We start from the raw sequence: 19,400 nt of genomic DNA, 5'->3' as shown, positions 1-19,400 counted from the left end.
TTAGATTATTTTGCTGAGGAGCCTCTGCATGGCCCTTTGGATGTCCCTGTTCCTCAGGCTGTAGATGAAGGGGTTCAACATGGGAGTGACCACAGTATACACCACCGAGGCCACTGCACCCTTCCTGGGAGAAGTTGACACAGCCGAACTGAGATACACCCCGAGTCCTGTTCCATAAAATAAGCAAACAACTGACAGGTGAGAGCCACAGGTGGAGAAGGCTTTGTACTTCCCACCTGTTGACGGGATTCTCAAAATGGAAGAAACAATTTTATAGTAAGAGAAAAAGATCCCTGAGATAGGGAGAAAGCCAGAGATGGCACCAACAAAATACATGACTACGTTATTGGTGAAAGTGTCAGAGCAGGCAAGGTTGAGGAGTTGAGAAGGGTCACAGAAGAAATGAGAAATTTCCACATCCTTGAAGTAGGTAAGTTGTAACACGATCGAATTGTGCATCTGGGAGACCAAAACGCTGATGAAAAGTGATGCCAAAACCAACAAGCCACAGAGGCGAGGGTTCATGATGACCAAGTAGCGCAGGGGGTGACAGATTGCCACAAACCGGTCATATGCCATTGCAGCCAGGAGGAGACTATCCAAACATCCAAAAAGCATAAAAAAAGACATCTGAGTCAGGCAGCCCACATACGAGATGACTCTGCTCTGAGTTTGGATGTCCACAATCATCTTGGGGATGGTAGTAGAGGTGAAACCGATGTCAGCCAATGACAGGTTGGAGAGGAAAAAGTACATGGGGGTGTGGAGGTGGGGGTCAGAGCTGACGGCCAGGACGATGAGCAGGTTCCCGAGTACGCTGACCAGGTACATAGACAGGAACAGCCCAAAAAGGAGGGGCTGCAGTTCTAGATCATCTGAGAGTCCCGTGAGGAAGAATTCTGAAACCCTTGTTAGATTTTGTGGTTCTATGTACCTTGGACACCTTTTGAAAAAGAAAAGAAGGTTGGGGAAAGTAAACAAGTCAATGGGCATTCAGCACTGTGTCCATATTGTGTATTCAAGCAGTTCACAAGGAAAATATTCACACTTAGGATCATACACTCCAGTACCTTCAACAATATTTCTGTGCCTAAAATTCAATTGTCTTAGAACTGTTTCCTCACTCGTTTCTCTGTTATTCTCTCTTTCTCTCTCTTTTTTAAATTTTAGACAGAGTCCACAGGAGTGGAGGAGGGGGCAGAGGGAGTGGGATTGAGAATCCAGGGTTCCATCTCATGACCCTGGGACCATGATCTGAGCAGAAATCAAGTCAGCCACTCAAACAACTGAGCCATCCAGGTACCCTCTTCCTATACACACTTTAAAGATACTCAGCTGAAGAATGTTAGAGGAGCAAGAACATTTAGAGATAAATGATAAATCCATGATCACCATAAAATACTCTTTTAAGGAAATATATTGAATAAGAAACATTCTTCTCCCTTTAAGGAAAAAATTATTCTAATTAAAGGGCACTTAGAAGCATCCTATTTTATTCAAATAAGTGCAAGAAATTCTCTTTAGGATATTGATAAACTGTGTAATTGCTACAATTACATTCTGACATTCTAAATTAAAGTCAAATATTTACAACCAGAAAGTTTTTCAAAGTGTATTAATTTTCTTCATGGGTTTCATCACTGTCTGGTTTTCTGACTTTTCTCCTCAGTGGAAATATGTGTTCACTAAAATATGTGGGTTGTCTCCTTAAAGTCTTTTCAAATATAGGGGTGCCTGTTGGCTCAGTCGGTTAAACATCCAATTCCTGATTTCAGTCATGATCTTATGGTTCATGGGTTCAAGCCCTGTGTTGGACTCTATGCTGACAGCACAAAGCCTGCTTAAAATTCTCTCTCTCTCTCTCTCTCTCTCTCTCAAAATAAATAAATTTGAACGTCTTTTCAAATATAACTCTTAACTGTAGACTTCAAATTTTGATAAACATATTTTAGATAAATGCACAAAATCATGCATCATCAGTGACCCCATAGATGGCATTCATGTACAATGCAGCTCTCAATCATTAAACTATAAATAACTTTTAAAAAATACTGTCATCCTATCTCATTTTATGCAGGATTATATGTAAACACTACACAATCTCAGGGAAATTGACACTGGTGTTTGACACTGCTCTTTGGGGTGCTTTTTGTTTGTTTGTTTGTTTGTTTTTGTTTTTTTTGGTCTGCATTTTGTAGTGCTTTGGTATTAGTACAAGTGCTTACAGGTTATTTCTAATCCTAAACATTTAGAAGGGCTGCTTCTTTTTATATTTTTTAAATATTTTTTACTTTTTTGTGAATTTTTTGTTCCATTTTACTTTCATCATTTCATTTTATTCTACTTTATTGTATTCATTTTTTAAATTTTCAAACATTTTCCTTTTATTCCCTTTATTTTCTTTCCCTTCTTCCTCTATTCTATCAAGCCTCTCTCAACAACCAGACCAAAACAACCTAGGACCTAGCATCCTTTATTTGATTTTTTTGTGTTGTTTTTAATTTAAAATTTTTATTTTATTAATTCTTTTTCTTCTTCCAAAATGACAAAACAAAGGAATTCACCCCAAAAGAAAGGATAGGAAGAAATGACAGCTGGGGACTTAATCGATATATATACAAGCAAGATGTCTGAACAAGAATTTAGAATCATGATAATAAGGACACTAGCTGGGGGTGAAAACAGATTAGAATCCCTTCCTGTAGAGATAAAAAAAAAAAAAATAGGGGCGCCTGGGTGGCGCAGTCGGTTAAGCGTCCGACTTCAGCCAGGTCACGATCTTGTGGTCCGTGAGTTCGAGCCCCGCGTCAGGCTCTGGGCTGATGGCTCGGAGCCTGGAGCCTGCTTCCGGTTCTGTGTCTCCCTCTCTCTCTGCCCCTCCCCTGTTCATGCTCCGTCTCTCTCTGTCCCAAAAATAAATTAAAAACGTTGAAAAAAAAAATTTAAAGAGATAAAAAAAAATAAAAGCCAGTCAGGATGAAATAAAAATACCATAACTGAGCTGCAGTTTCCAATGGATGCCATGGCAGCAAGGATGAATGAAGTAGAACAGTGAATCAGTGATATAGAGGACAAACTTATCAATAATTATGAAGCAGGAAAAAAGAGGGTAACCAAGGCAAAAGAACATAATATAAGAATTAGAGAACTCAGCGACTCATTAAAAAGGAATAACAAGGGGTCCCAGAAGATGAAGAGACAGTAAAAGGGGTAGAAAATTTATGTGAGCAAATCATAGCAGAAAACTTTCCTAACCTGGGGAAGACACAGACATCAAAATCCAGGACACGCAGAGAACTCCCATTAGATTCAACAAAAACCGACCATCAACAAAGCACGTCATAGTCAAATTCACAAAGTACACAGACAAGGAAAGAACCAAGAAAGCAGCAAGGGGAAAAAAAAAAGTCCTTAACCTACAAGGGAAGACAGATGAGGTTCAGAGCAGACCTATCCACAGAAACTTGGCAGACCAGAAAGGAGTGGCAGGATATATTCAATGTCCTGAGTCAGAAAAATATGCAGCCAAGAATTCTTCATCCAGCAAGACTGTAATTTAAAATAGGAGAGATAAAAAGTTTCCCAGACAAACAAAAACTAAAGGAGTTCATGACCACTAAACCAGCACTGCAAGAAATTTTAAGGGGGACTCTCTGAGGCAAGAAAAGATGAAAGTCAACAAAAAAGACCAAAAGCAACAAAGACTAGAAAGGAGCAGAGAACATCACCAGAAACTCCCAACTCTACAGGCAACACAATGGCAATAAATTCATATCTTTCAGTACTTACTCTAAATGTCAATGAACTAAATGCTCCAATAAAAGATGTAGAGTAACCGAATGGATAAGAAAACAATCTTATCCATCCATCTTATCCAATGGATAAGAATCCATCTATATGCTGTTTACAAGATACCCATTTTAGACCTAAAGACACCTTCAGATTGAAAGTAAAGGGATGGAGAACCATCTATCATGCTAATGGTCGCCAAAAGGAAGCTGGTAGCCATACTTAGACAATCTAGATTTTAAAATAAAGACTGTAACAAGAGATGAAGAAGGACATTGTATCATAATTAAGGGGACTATCCACCAAGATGACTAAACAGTTGTAAACACCTATGACCCCAACGTGAAGCGCCCAAATATATAAATCAATTAATCATGGACATACAGAAACTCATTGATAATACCATAATAGTAGGGGACTTCAACACCTCACTTACAGCAATGGAGACTGATGAAAAGTGATGTAACTTTTCAGTTAGTAACTGATGTTAAGTTAGTAACATCAATTTTCTGTTACTAAACAGAAAATGAACATGGAAACAATGGCTTTGAATGACACACTGGACCAGATGGACTTAACAGATATATTCAGAACATTTCGTCCTAAAGCAGGGGAATATACATTATTCTGCAGTGCACATGGAACATTCTCCAGAATAGATTACATACTGGGACACAAATCAGCCCTCAACAAGTACAAAAGGATCGAGATCACACTGCATATTTTCAGACCACAAAGCTATAAAACTCAAAATCAACCACAAGAAAATATTTGAAAAGACAATAAACACTTGTAGACTAAAGAACATCCTAGTAAAGAATGAATGGGCTAACCAAGAAATTAAAAGGTAGATGGAAGCCAATGAAAATGATAACACCACAGCCTAAAACCTCTGGGATGCAGCAAAGGCAGTCATAAGAGGGAAGTATATAGCAATCCAGGCTTTCCTAAAGAAAGAAGAAAGGTCTCAGATATACAACCTAACCTTACACCTTAAAGAGCTGGAAAAAGAACAGCAAATAAAACTCAAAACCAGCAGAAGACAGGAAATAATAAAGATTAGAACAGAAATCAATGCTATTGAAACCAAAAAAACAGTACAACAGATCAACAAAATCAGAAGCTGGTTCTTTGAAAGAATTCACAAAATTGATAACCTTCTAGCAAGTTTGATCAAAAATAAAAAGGAAAGGACCCAAATAAATAAAATCAAGAATGAAAGAGGAGAGGGGCGCCTGGGTGGCTCAGTCGGTTAAGTGTCTGACTTTGGCTCAGGTCACGATCTCATGGTCCGTGAGTTCGAGCCCCGCGTCGGGCTCAGAGCTTGGAGCCTGCTTCTGATTCTGTGTCTCCCTCTCTCTCTGCCCCTCCCCCGTTCATGCTCTGTCTCTCTCTGTCTCAAAAATAAATAAACGTTAAAAAAAAAAAAAAGAATGAAAGAGGAGAGATCACAACCAACACAGCAGAAATTAAAACAATGATAAGAGAATATTGTGAGTAATTATACGCCAATAAAATGGGCAATCTGGAAGAAATGGAAAAAATCCTAGAAACATATAAACTACCACAACTGAAACAGGAAGAAATAGAAAATTTAAACAGACCATAACCAGTAAAAACCATCGAATTAGTAATCAAATATCTCCCAAAAAACAAAAGTCCAAGGCCAGATGGCTTTCCAGGGTAAAACACTTACTCTTTTGAAGCTGTTCCAAAAAATAGAAATCAAAGGGAATCTTCCAAACTCATTCTATGAAGCTAGCATTACCTTGACTCCAAAACCAGACAAAGACCCCCTATAAAAAGGAGAACTACAGATCCATTTCCTGATGAACATCCTCCACAAGATACTAGCCAACTGGATCCAACAATATATTCAAAGCATTTTTCACCAACCAAGTGGGATTTATACCTGGGTTGCAGGACTGGTTCAATAGCCACAAAACAATTAACGTGATTCGTCACATCAATAAAAGAAAGGACAAGAACCATATGATCCTCTCAATAGATGCAGAGAAAGCATTTGACCAAATACAGCATTCTTTCTTGATAAAAACCCTCAAGAAAGTAGGGATAGAAGGATCATACCTCAAGATCATAAAAGCCATAGATGAAAGAACAACTGCTAATATCATCCTCAATGGGGAAAAACTGAGAGCTTTCCCCCTAAGGTCAGGAACAAGGCAGGGATGTCCACTCTAGCCACTGTTATTCAACATAGTATTGGAAGTCTTAGCCTCAGCAATCAGACAACACAAAGAAATAAAAGGCATCCAAATTGGCCAGGAGGAGGTCAAACTTTCACTCTTTGCAGATGACATGATACTCTATATGGAAAACCCAAAAAATTCCACAAAAAAAACTGCTATAATTGGTCCATGAATTTGCAAAGTCTCAGGATATAAAATCAATGCACAGAAATTGGTTGCATTCCTATACACCAATAATGAAGCAACAGAAAGAGAAATCAAGGAATCGATCTCATTTACAATTGCACCAAAAACCATAAAAATACCTTGGAATACACCTAACCAGAGGTGAAAAACCTATACACTGAAAACTATAGAAAGTTTATGAAACAAATTGAAGAAGGCACCAAAAAATGGAAAAATATTTCATGCTCATGGGTTGGAAGAACAAATATTGTTAAAATGTCAATACTACACAAAGCAATCTACATAGTCAATGTAATCCCTATCAAAATAATACCAGCATTCTTCACAGAGCTAGAAGAAACAATCCTAAAATTTGTAGGGAACCACAAAAGACCCTGAATAGCCAAAGAAATCCTGAAGGAGAAAACCAAACCTGGAGGCATCACAATCCTGGACTGCAAGCTGTATTACAAAGCTGCAATCATCAAGACAGTATGGTACTGGCACAAGAACAGACACTCAGATCAATGGAACAGAATAAAGAACCCAGGAATAGACCCACAAACATATGGCCAACTAATCTTTGACAAAGCAGGAAAGAATACCCAATGGGATAAAGACAGTCTCTTCAGCAAGTGGTGCTGGAAAAACTGGACAGCAACATGCAGAAAAATGAACTTGGACCACTTTCTTACACCAGACACAAAAAGAAACTCAAAATGGATGAAAGACCTAAACGTAAGACAGGAAACCATCAAAATCCTAGAGAACACAGGCAAAAACCTCTTTGATCTTGGCTGCAGCAACTTCTTACTCAACACGTCTCTGGAGGCAAGGGAAACAAAAGCAAAAATGAACTATTAGGACCTCATCCAGATAAAAAGCTTCTGCACGGCAAAGGAAACAATCAGCAAAACTAAAAGGCAACTGACAGAATGGGAGAAGATATTTGCAAATGACATAACAGATATAGGGTTAGTATACAAAATCTACAAAGGACTTCTCAAACTCAACACCCAAAAACAACTAATCCAGTGAAGAAATGGCCAAGAGACATAAATAGACACTTTTCCAAAGACATCCAGATGACTGACAGACACATGAAAAAATGCTCAACATCACTCATCATCAGGGAAATAGAAATCAACACCACAATGAGATACCACCTCACACCTGTCAGAATGGCTAACATTAACAACTCAGGCAACAACAGATGTTGGCGAGGATGCGGAGAAAGAGGATCTCTTTTGCACTGCTGGTGGGAATGCAAACTGGTGCAGCCACTCTGGAGAACAGTATGGAGGTTCCTCAAAAAATTAAAAATAGAACTACATATACATATATATATACACACACACATACACACACACACAATGGAATATTACTTGGCAACCAAAAAGAATGAAATCTTGCCATTTGCAACTATGTGGATGGAACTAGAGGTTGTTATGCTAAGCAAACTAACTCAGTCAGAGAAAGACAAATATATGACTTCACTCGTAAGTGAAATTTAAGATACAAAACAGATGGACATAAGAGAAGGGAAGCAAAAATAATGTAAAAACAGGGAGGGGGACAAACCATAGAGATTCTTAAATACAGAGAACAAACTGAGGGTTGTTGGATGGGCTGTGGGGGGGCGGGGATGGGCTAAATGGGTAAGGGGTATTAAGGAAGACACGTGTTGGGATGAGCACTGGGTGTTATACGTAGGGGATGAGTCACTGGAATCTACTCCTGAAATCATTATTGCACTACATGCTAACTTGGATGTAAATTAGAAATAAATAAATAAATAAATAAAATGAATAAATAAATAAATTCCTGCAGAAGCTAATTGCCCTGCACACCTGCCCCCAAAGCAACCACTGTCATCAATTAGGTGAGTATATTTTCTGTCGGTGTTTCCATAATGTTAGTACTTATTTACATATTTACAAACTTTTCTTGAAAATTTACCTAAACAACATATTACTACATACACTGCATCTAAAGTGTTCTTGTTTACTACATTGTGTTTAAATCTAGATATAATACTTTAAGTGATACATAGTACTACCCGAGGAATTAACTTCATTTTATTTGTCAATTCCTTATTTCAATAACTCTATGAAAATCCTTTTTGCATATCATGCAGGTGAGAATTTCTATATGACATGTGCATGGAAAATAGTTGTTTGTGTTGTAAAAATTAGTGCAAGTCCAATTTCACTATTTATTGCCTACATTTGTTTTCCCAGTAGAAAAATTAGTTGGTACACCTATATGCTATTATTAAGGTATAGAATCAGGAGCACCTGGGTAGCTCGGTTAAGCGTCCGACTTTGACTCAGGTCATGATCTCGTGGTTTGTGAGTTCGAGCCCTGCGGTGGCTCTGTGCTGACAGCTCGGATCCTGGAGCCTGCTTTGGATTCTGTGTCTCCTCCTCTCTGTGCCCCTCCCATGCTCATGCTCTGTATCTCTCTGTCTCTCAATAATAAATAAACGTTAAAAAAATTTTTTAAAGGTATAGAATCAATATTTCTCAAGTATCTAATAATAGTCATTCTGTGATAGCTCCATTTAAATACTCATATTTTATGTAGGGAATATATTTCCATATCTCAGATTTTCAAACTTGGCTGTAAAGTGCATTACTATTCATAGGAAATCCTATAATTCACTATATTAGTGCTGTAAGTACTCCCCAAAACCACAGTAACCTAATTCACAGAAATATGTGTAAATCCCTCAACCTCTCTGTGTTGGACTCCCTTCTCTGGAAATGGAGAGGATAAGAGCATCTCCAGAGATGTGTGGCATTTAAAGGAAGAGGAACTTAACAAATATTTGGTCACTTTGTACCCAGAATTTGAATCATTATTGTAATAGTGGGTTTCTTGATGAAATGCAATCCTATGCACATTTGAATCACCTTTTACTTGATCATATGGAGAAAATCTGAAGGCTCTCTTCTCAAGGTGCTAGGAATCTTAAAATGTGTCTAAGCTGACACAGTAAAATTTATCTTCCCCTTCTCATTCTGCCTTTTCTTTTCGATACTTATGAAAATCACTGTAACGATTTCTTAGTAACTGAATGTTGTAGATGCTATTAAATAGAAAATAACAGATCCTATTGAAAGTTTATGACATAGATACAAACAAGTGGTATTTTTTCTTATCCCTTGTCCTATGGGATGTCCCCAGGATGGATGAAGGGTCAAGCAGGAAAGCAGCAGTTTGTGCAAGCCATATTGACTATGCTTCGTTCCTGTGACTCAAAGAAGGGTCTATTCAATATTTAACATACTTGAGGGTTTCGTTGTTGTTGCCTACTCTGGGACAAAGATAATATAAGTTCTGGAGAATCAGAAATGAATGTGACTCAGTTATTCCCTTCCAAGTACTGAATACTTGTACAGGGACAAAAATTGAAATTTTTATTAGTATCCATTGAAAATCAATCAGATCACAGGATATTTGGGTTGAATGGTATAATAAAGCTTGGTATTAACAATATTAACCAACATTAGCAATAATAATATCTAAATCTTTTGCCCTTACTGTATGGATCCATCACATATTTAACGACATTGTTAGTATTCATTATCTATTTAGTCCTTACTCGGTGGAGTAGTATCAACTAGGAATCTATTCAGATGACAATTTTGAGGCTCAGAGATACTAAGGACTTGCTCCAGGTCACTAGATAATAAGTAGAGAACATAGGACTTAAAATTATATTATGAATGGGGCACCTGGGTGGCTCAGTTGGTTCAGTGTCTGACTTCAGCTCAGGTCATGATCTCGAGGTTCGTGAGTTCAAGTCCCACATTGAGCTTTCTGCTGTCAGTGCAGAGCTTGATTTGGATCTTCTGTCTCCCTATCTCTCTGCCCCTTCCCTGGTTCTTCTCTCTCTCTCTCTCTCTCTCTCTCTCTCTCTCTCTCTCTCTCTCTCAAAAATAAATAAACATTAAAAAAAAAAGAAATGCAGATTTCCAGCAATCTTTGTTTTAAAAAAATTATATTATGGTTCTGAGGCACATGCATTTTACTTCTTCACTCCATTAAAACTCAGAAACTTTAAAGCAGGGATCCACAGGTCTTCACAATAACACATCTATTGTACATCTTTTAATAATTTCTGGTTTCCTGATTGTGGATAGAAACTGAGACATTGACGTTATGTCTCCCTTTGAAATGGAGAAGGGCTAAATTATAAGCATGGAGTAGGAGGGGCACCTGGGTGGCCCAGTCAGTTAAGAGTCTGACTTTTGATTTTGGCTCAGGTCATGATCTCATGGTCATAGGATCGAGTCCTATGGCCGACTCCACTCTGGGCACGGAGTCTGCTTAAGATTCTTTCTGCCCCTCTTCCCCACTTGCAATCTCTGAAAGAAAGAAAGAAAGAAAGAAAGAAAGAAAGAAAGAAAGAAAGAAAGAAAGAAAGAAAAGAAAGAACAAAAAAAGAAAAGAAAGAAAAGAAGAAAAGAAAGAAAAAGAAGAAAAAAGGGAAGAAAAAAGAAAGAAAAGAAAGAAGAAAAAAGAAAAGAAAGAAAGAAAAGAAGAAAGAAAGAAAGAAAGAAAGAAAGAAAGAAAGAAAGAAAGAAAGAAAGAAAGAGAAAGAAAGAAGAGAAAAGAAGAAAGAAATAGAGAATGGAGGAGGAAGTGGACAACTGAGGCACAGTCCAGGAGCCAGGGCCAGAGAAAGACCTACCCTAAGCTGTACTGTCATGAGCCGGCTCTTTCTGTGATCTGGGCCAGCGATCTCAGACACCCTCCCTATAGATGATACACCAACGGCTCACCACTGTGGTTTACCAGTTACCTCCAAATAGAAGAGCACAGTGAGCAGAGAGTGTATGGGTGGAATGACCAGAGAAGTGAAGTGGTTGGTTGCATTGGCAAGGAGAGAATACTGGCCAGGGGCACTATGTCTGGAGACAGACCGTTTGATTCAAACCTGGCTTCATCCCATTCTATCCCATGACCTGGTACAAGTTACATTAAAAGGCTATAATCCTCTCCTCTTTAAAAGAACAATAATGTGTACAAGTTACATTAAAAGGCTATAATCCTCTCCTCTTTAAAAGAACAATAATGTGTACGCATATTTTAGGGGTGACTACGTAGGTGAAAAGAAACAGGCTACATAAAGCACTTTATTTCAGAGCCTGGTACTTGCGAATCCTTAAAAAGGCTTCATGATATCAAGTACATAGTCATCTGGCATCATTCCCCTGCTCATCTTCCACTTTCATGATCATTTTGGAATGTTTAAGAGACGGTTTAGAGGGACTTGTTTCCTGCTCTGGTTAGAAAGGTTCTTACAGGAGGGGCGTCTGGGTGGCTCATTCAGTTGGGCTTCTGACTTTGGCTCAGGTCATGATATTGCAGTTTGTGGGTTTGAGCCCTGCGTCAGACTCTGGACTGACAGCTCAGAGCCTGGAACCTGCTTTGGATTCTTTGTCTTCCTCTCTCCCTCTGCCCCTCCCCCACTCATGCTCTGTCTCTCTCTCTCAAAAATAAACGTTAAAAAAAAATTTTTTTTTAAAGAAGTATTTAGAAAGGTTCCTACAGGAGCTAGAACCAGTGTGGGAGGAAAGCAGAACTTTGAGAATTTTCAGATTCCCACCAGAACCAAGAACATAAACCTCACGGCCTCTGAGCTGAAACTACATATGGTCCCCTTCCATCTGGCTTCTCCAACTATCCTGCTTATCCTGATGATGAAGAAACAACGCTCCCCAAGCCATTCCTGTATCCAATATCCCCAGCATCACTCACGGCACTGTGCTGCCTCTGTGTTGGGGAATAACAAAGGAATGACGATCCATCACCCTTCTTATGCCTGGTGAGTGATGAAGGCTCAGGCTCTGTTCTCAGGACCTGCAGGAAGACAGAGTCAGGTATGGACCCCTTGATGCATATAATGATTCTGGGAAGAGAGGACACACATACAGATCCAACTGGGCTGGGACAGGCCAACTGAAAGTCTGCAGAGCACAGGCCAATTATTTATAGTTGTGTGGGCCTGAAAGCTCAATGTACAGAGCTCCTAATTAGCCAAATTGGTCTGTGTTCTCCCAATCTCTGAAGACTTGTTAATATTAATGGACCAGGAACATAGAGAAAGGAAATGTCTTTTGTCGGCTCTGAGGCCTTCCACTTCTCAGGGGGAATAGCACCTGTACGCTTCTGATTTTCAGGTTTCATATATCAATAAAAAACCGAGACAGGGGCGCCTGGGTGGCGCAGTCGGTTAAGCGTCCGACTTCAGCCAGGTCACGATCTCGCGGTCCGTGAGTTCGAGCCCCGCATCAGGCTCTGGGCTGATGGCTCGGAGCCTGGAGCCTGCTTCCGATTCTGTGTCTCCCTCTCTCTCTGCCCCTCCCCCGTTCATGCTCTGTCTCTCTCTGTCTCAAAAATAAATAAACGTTTAAAAAAAAAAATTAAAAAAAAAAAACCGAGACTTAATTTTTAAATTAATATACATAAATGTGAGTTTATCATTCATCAAATGCATTCAAATTACTGAGCAATTTGGGGAGAATTAGGACCTCTATATCAGGAATCTGGTAGTACTTCCATTTTCTCTGTTAATATTTGTGGCTCTGAGAACACTTAACATGATGAGATCTACCCTTTTAACAAACTTTGAAGTATTCATATATTATTGTCAACTTTAGGTACAATGTTGTACATCTCTAGAGCTTATTCATCTTGCTTGACTGAAACTTTATGCCCTTTGATTGCCCATTTCCCCCTCCTGCCACAACTCTACTCTGACTCTATGAATCTTACTATTTTAGATACATAAACGGAATCATGCAGTATTTATCTTTCTGTGATTGGCTTATTTCATTTAGCATAATCTCCTTAAGGCTCACCTTTCAAATGACAGAATGTCCTTCTTTCTTCAGGCTGGATAGTATATATATGTATATATACTAGATAGATAGATAGATCACAGTTTTTTTATCCATTCGTCTGTCAGTGGACATTTAGGTTGTTCCCAGATCTTGGCTATTTTGAGTAGTACTACAGGGAACATAGATCTCTCTTTGGGATCTTGATTTCAATTCTTTTGGAGATATTCTCTCTCTCTCTCTCTCTCACACACACACACACACACACACACACACACCAACAGGACAGGTGTGAAGTGACATCTCATTGTGGTTTTGATTTGCATTCCTTTGATGAATAGTGAGTGATATTGAGCACCTTTTCATATACTTTTTAGCTACTTATATATCTCCTTTGGAGAAATGTCTATTTAAGTCCTTAACCCATGTTTTTTTTAATTTTTTTTTTTAACGTGTATTTATTTTTGAGACAGAGAGAGACAGAGCATGAACGGGGGAGGGGCAGAGAGAGAGGGAGACACAGAATCCGAAACAGGCTCCAGGCTCTGAGCTGTCAGCACAGAGCCCGACGCGGGGCTCGAACTCACTGACCGTGAGATCATGACCTGAGCCGAAGTCGGCCGCTCAACCGACTGAGCCACCCAGGCGCCCCTAACCCATTTTTTTTTAAACAAATTAGTTGTTGTTGTTGTTGTTGTTGTTGTTGTTGTTGTTTACCATTGAATTGTAGGAGTTCTTGCATATTTTGGAGATTAACCAGTGATCAGTCATAGGGTTTGCAAATGTTTTCTCCCATTCCATAGGTTACCTTTTCACTGATGAGGAATCTGAAGTACACTGATTTGCCACAGGTTTCAAATGGTTGTTGAGATGAGATAGAATTGTGTCTTTGAGTCCCATACCCTTTCTATTATCTGTGGTGCCTCTCTCATATCAAGGGTATTAGCACCACTCTTAGATAGCTACTGTGGACCTACCTACCTGACACATCTCCCTATCCAGGCTTTCACCTCCATGCCTAGTATTAATCAATTAGCACTCATTCTAAATTTTGAATTTGAAGGAGAAAAAGAAAGCATCACCTGTGGGGAGAATGTTAAATGAGATATCAACATCAGTATTACTGTATTAGTCAGCGTTCTCTGGAGAAAGAGACCCAACAGGATATGTATATATTTATATATAAAGAGAGACTTAAGAAGTTGGTTCACATGATTGTGGAGGCTTCGTAAGCTCCAATTATGCAGGGTAGGCTAGCAGGCAGAAAACACAGGAAGAACTGCAATTCAAGTCCAAAGACAGTTTGCGGGCAGGATTCTCGCTCCCTCTGGAAGGTCAGTCTTTGTTCTATTAAGCCCTTCAACTGAGTGGATAAAGCCCGCCTATATTATAGAGGGTAATCTGCTTTACTCAAAGTCCACTGATCTAAATGTTAATCTCACCCAAAAAGTACTTTCATAGAGACATCCAGAATAATGTTTGACCAAATATCTGGGCACTGTGGCCCAGCCAAGTTGACACATAAAATTAACCATCACAATTATCTTGGCAAATTCCAAGCATTTTTGCCCATTATTTAGGTTTTCAGAAATAGAGACACACCCTATTCATTGTTCCAGAGTAGATCAGACCCAAAGTATTTTATCTCAGTTCATGAAAGCCAAGGAATCAAAACCGTAATTTAGTCATTTTTAATAGGATGTATTTCTTCTCACTGGCTAGTATGGCTTTCTCCTCTATAAAGGACTACCCTCCTCCAGTATTAAAGTTCCTGGTCAGTGATGCTGATAGATGACTTAGCTTAGTGGCCAAAGGGTAAGTAAATTAAACAACTTATTAGGCAGGTTTCAAAGAGTCCCCAATTATTGTCTCAGAAACTGTACGTGACATCTCTAAAGGAAGTGGCCTTTACCATGTACCATATAGTGGACACAGAACAGAGCCCAAAGACAGATGTGTCGAGACAAGACAAAGGTTTTAAAGTAAAGTATAGATAGGTCAGTTTGGAGCAAGGTGACAATATCTAATTCGCCAGCACAGATTGACTAGTTGTATGGCATGGAAGGAGAATATATGCAAAGGAATATCGGGAATTTTAGGAAAAATCACTCTGCCTGTTGCTAGGGTGAACTTTTTCACATCATCTCTCTTATGAGCTCAGATTACTTTAAGAACTTCAGCACCTTCTCGTGAGCATTAAAAGACCCAAACATACTAGTTATCTCTGAACAAAACATGTAGTTAGATCAGTAGCCCTCAACCTTGCTTATGCGTGAGAGCCAACCAGGATAATTTTTAAACCCTTATGCTAAGGCTATACTTCAGTCCAATTAAACCATAATCTGTGGTGAGAAGCAGTCATCACATTTTTTAAGTTTATTTTTAAGTTTATTTTTAAATTTATTTATTTAGTTTGAGAAATTGAGTGAGCAGGGAAGGGGCAGAGAGGATCTCAAGCAGGCTCTGCACTGCCAGCATGGAGCCTGATGCAGGGGCTCAAACCCACAAACTGTGAGATTACGACCTGAGCTGAAATCAAGAGTCAGACATTTGACCAACTGAGCCACCCAGTGCCCCAATTGTAATTATTAAAAAAAAAAAAAAAAGAATGCCTGGATCATAGATGAGAAATAAAGTTCTATAGTTACAATACGATTCATTCATGCATTGACTCTAATATAGGTAGGATCCCACAAAACTCCCTCAATCCCATTTAAAATGTATCAAAATAAACAATATTCAGATATGAAGCACTGAACAGATTGAAAGGCACAAAAACTACCAAAATTATGGAACCAAATGGGCAGAATTTCCAGTTCCAAGTGTTTGGTTTGACTGACTTTTCCAGCTCCCACACTAAAAAAGGGGGACAAGTATTGAGAATGGGCTGTTCTGAGGTACCTCTCTGTGGCCCTCTTGATGGCCCTGTACCTCAGACTAGATGAAGGGGAGTGAGCATGGGGGTGACCACAGTATACACCACCAAGGCCACCTCACCCTTCCTGGGAAAATATGAGACAGCTAAACTGAGGTACACTCCAAGACCTGTTGCAGAAAATAAGCCAGTAACTAACAGGTGAGAGCCACAGGTAGGAAAGGCTTTGTTACTTCCCACCTGTGGATGGGACTCTTGGAATGGAGGCAACAATTTGAGTATAAGAGAAAAGAATCCCTGAGAGTGGAACACCACCAAAAATGGCACCAGTAAAATAAATTCGTAGGTTATTGGTGGGGATTTCCAAGGAGGCAAGTTTGAATAGCTGAGAAGGGCCATGAAGGAAATGAGGTATATTTCCACATCTGTGAAGAAGGTAAGCTGTGACACCATCAGACTGTGCAACTGGTGAAAAGCTGATGAAAAAAGACACCAAAACCAGCAAGCCACAGAGGTGGGTAGTGCAAGGGATGACAGATGGCCACAAACCGATCATAGGCCATTGCGGTCAGTAGATTGTCTTAACATCCAAAAAGAATAAAAATAGACATCTGAGACTACATAGGAGATGATTCTTCTGTGAATATGGATGTCCGCAATCATGTTGGGGACAGTAGTAGAGGTGAAACGATGTCAGCCAAGGACAGGTTGGAGAGGAAGAAGTACATGGGGGTGTGGAGGTGGGGGTCAGAGCTGACGGCCAGGATGATCAGCAGGTTCCTGAGCACAGTGACCAGGTACATGGACAGGAACATCCCAAAGAGGAGAGGCTGCCATTCTGGATCCTCCAAGAGGCTCAGGAGGAAGAATTCTGAGATGAGTGTTAGAGTCTTTAATCCCATGTGGCTGAGACCCCTCCCAGGAAGGAAAAGAATCTTGGAATAATTGGAACAAGCAAACAGGCAGCAAGTGTGTCTGTATTTTGTATTCAAGCAAATCAAAATAAAGCATTCACACTTGAGGACTGTATACTCCAGTACTTCCAGCTACATTTCTCGGTGGTGGCAAACTCCTCTCCTCTCAGAACTCTTTCCTCATTGATTTCTTGGCTAGTTACCTGTTTCTATATAAACACACTTTAGAGGGGAGCCTGGGTGATTCAGTAGGTTGAGTGTCCAACTTCAGCTTAGGCCATGATCTCATGGCTCCTGAGTTGGAGCCCCACGTTGGGCCCTGTGCTGACAGCTCAGAGCCTGGAGCCTGTTTCAGATTCTGGATCTCACTCTCTCTCTCTCCCTCTCCCCCGTTCATGCTCTGTCTCTGTCTCTGTCTCTGTCTCTGTCTCTCTCTCTCTCTCAAAAATAAATAAACATTAAAAAAAATTAAACACATTTTAGAGAGACTGAACCGAAGTGTGATAGAGGAACAAGGCAACTTAGAGTAAATAAATCAATGAACACAGTAAAATATCAGTCCCCTCTGCTGAAGGAAATATATGAAAGAAGTATCTTTCTCCCACCTTCCCCCAAAAAGTCACTCCAATGAAAAACACTAGGAAGCAGTCAAATATAACTTATCTATATGCAGCGCAAGAAATTCTTTTAATTTAAAATATTTATAAATATTCTGTAATGTTACCTGCATTCTAAATTAAAGTCAAATATATTTAATCAGAATTAAAAAAAATTTTTTTTTACTGTTTATTCATTTTTGGAGGAGAGAGAGACAGAGCATGAGGGAAGGAGGGGCAGAGAGAGAGGGAGACACAGAATCTGAAACAGGCTCCAGGCTCTGAGCTGTCAGCACAGAGCCCGACGCGGGGCTCGAACTCCTGAACTGTGAGATCATGACCTGAGCTGAAGTCAAATGCAAAACCGACTGAGCCACCCAGGCACCCCTAATCAGTTAGAATTTAATATGATAGCTGTTTTCATGGATTTTCATCCTTATTTGGTTTTCTGATACCTATCCTCAATGGAAATGAATGCTCACGGGGCATCTGGTTGGCTCATCCTGACATTATGAGTTCAAGTCCCACTTTGGGCATGGAGTCTGCTTTAAAAAAAAAAAAAAAAAAAAAAAAAGGAATGAGTGCTCACTTAAATGTGAGTTGCCTTTTAAAAGTCTTTTTGATAATGGGGGCGCCTGGGTGGCTCAGTCGGTTAAGCATCCGACTTCGGCTCAGGTCATGATCTCGCGGTCTGTGAGTTCGAGCCCCGCGTCAGGCTCTGTGCTGACAGCTCGGAGCCTGGAGCCTGCTTCAAATTCTGTGTCTCCCTCTCTCTCTGCTCCTCCCCTGCTCATACTCTGTCTCTCAAAAATAAATGTTTAAAAAAATTAAAATAAAAAAAGTCTTTTTGATATTAATCTTAACCCTAGACTTTTTATGCAGGGTTATTTGTATTAACTTCACACCATTTCAGGGACTGTCTTTGCGACTGCCGTTGGCATTTCTCGTCTCCATCACATAGTGGCTTGGTAAAAGTGTTTAATAAAGTTTCTAATTCTAAAATTTGTGAAGCATTGTTTCCTTATCAAATCAACCCTCTTATTTACAGTCAAGGTTTTACAACCAGGGGAAATCCCAAAGCTATGTCTGAAATCCAGTCTTCTTAACCCTAATTAAGAACTTACACTTCTTAAATCAGCTCCCTGAAGGCAACTTGGACCTCCTGGCAGGTAACAATGTGATTTGAGAAAAATGCAAAAGACCAAAGTACAGAGAATAATATTATAAAAACCTGAATAATTTCTTCATGTATAAAATGGGGACAAAATGGAACTACCTTAGGGGCACTTGGGTGGCTCAGTAGGTTGAGCATCCAACTTCCATTCAGGTCATGATCTCTGGGTTTGTGAGTTGGAGCCCCACATCGGGTTCACTGCTGTCAGTGCAGAACCTGTTTCTGATCCCCCCCCCACTCTCTCTGCCCCTCCCCAGCTCACTCGCTCTCTCAAAAATAAATGAACTTTTTTTTTTTAATTTTTTTTCAACGTTTTTTATTTATTTTGGGGACAGAGAGAGACAGAGCATGAACGGGGGAGGGGCAGAGAGAGAGGGAGACACAGAATCGGAAACAGGCTCCAGGCTCCGAGCCATCAGCCCAGAGCCTGACGCGGGGCTCGAACTCACGGACCGCGAGATCGTGACCTGGCTGAAGTCGGACGCTTAACCGACTGCGCCACCCAGGCGCCCCTAAATGAACATTTTTTTAAAAATGGACATACAGGCCCCCTGGATGGGTCAGCTGGTTAAGTGTCCAACTTTGGCTCAGGTCATGATCTCACAGTTCATGGGTTCAAGCCCTGCATCTGGCTCTTGGCTGACAGAGCAGAACCTGCTTTGGATCCTCTGTCTCCCTCTCTCTCTGCTCCTCCCCCGCTTGCTTGCTTGTACTCTCTCTCTCAAAAATAAGTAAACGCTTAAAAGAAGAAATGGAACTACCTTATAGTGTTGTTGTAAAAAATTAAATTTTTTTTAACGCTTATTTATTATTGAGAGACAGAGAG

The 19,400-nt window shown here is 39.9% G+C and overlaps 1 protein-coding gene and 1 pseudogene across 1 annotated transcript; both read right to left on the bottom strand.

The window, feature by feature from the left end:
* On the bottom strand, nucleotides 1-1,061 carry LOC131511058 (putative gustatory receptor clone PTE01). The gene has a single exon (XM_058728891.1). The coding sequence runs from the start codon at nucleotides 991-993 to the stop codon at nucleotides 1-3; it is 993 nt and encodes a 330-aa protein (XP_058584874.1). The 5' UTR covers nucleotides 994-1,061.
* Nucleotides 1,062-16,119: 15,058 nt separating this feature from the next.
* On the bottom strand, nucleotides 16,120-16,792 carry LOC131508636 (olfactory receptor 7E178-like; annotated as a pseudogene).
* Nucleotides 16,793-19,400: the final 2,608 nt, after the last annotated feature.

This window comes from Neofelis nebulosa, chromosome 4 (genome assembly GCF_028018385.1).
Source record: "Neofelis nebulosa isolate mNeoNeb1 chromosome 4, mNeoNeb1.pri, whole genome shotgun sequence".
NCBI lineage: Eukaryota > Metazoa > Chordata > Mammalia > Carnivora > Felidae > Neofelis > Neofelis nebulosa.
Note: the sequence above shows the minus strand (reverse complement) of the source record. Positions and strands in the feature narration are given on the sequence as shown.

Excerpts from the sequence above, each read along its gene's own strand:
- LOC131511058 (XM_058728891.1), bottom strand. The coding sequence starts at position 993 with ATGCCCATTGACTTGTTTACTTTCCCCAACCTTCTTTTCTTTTTCAAA.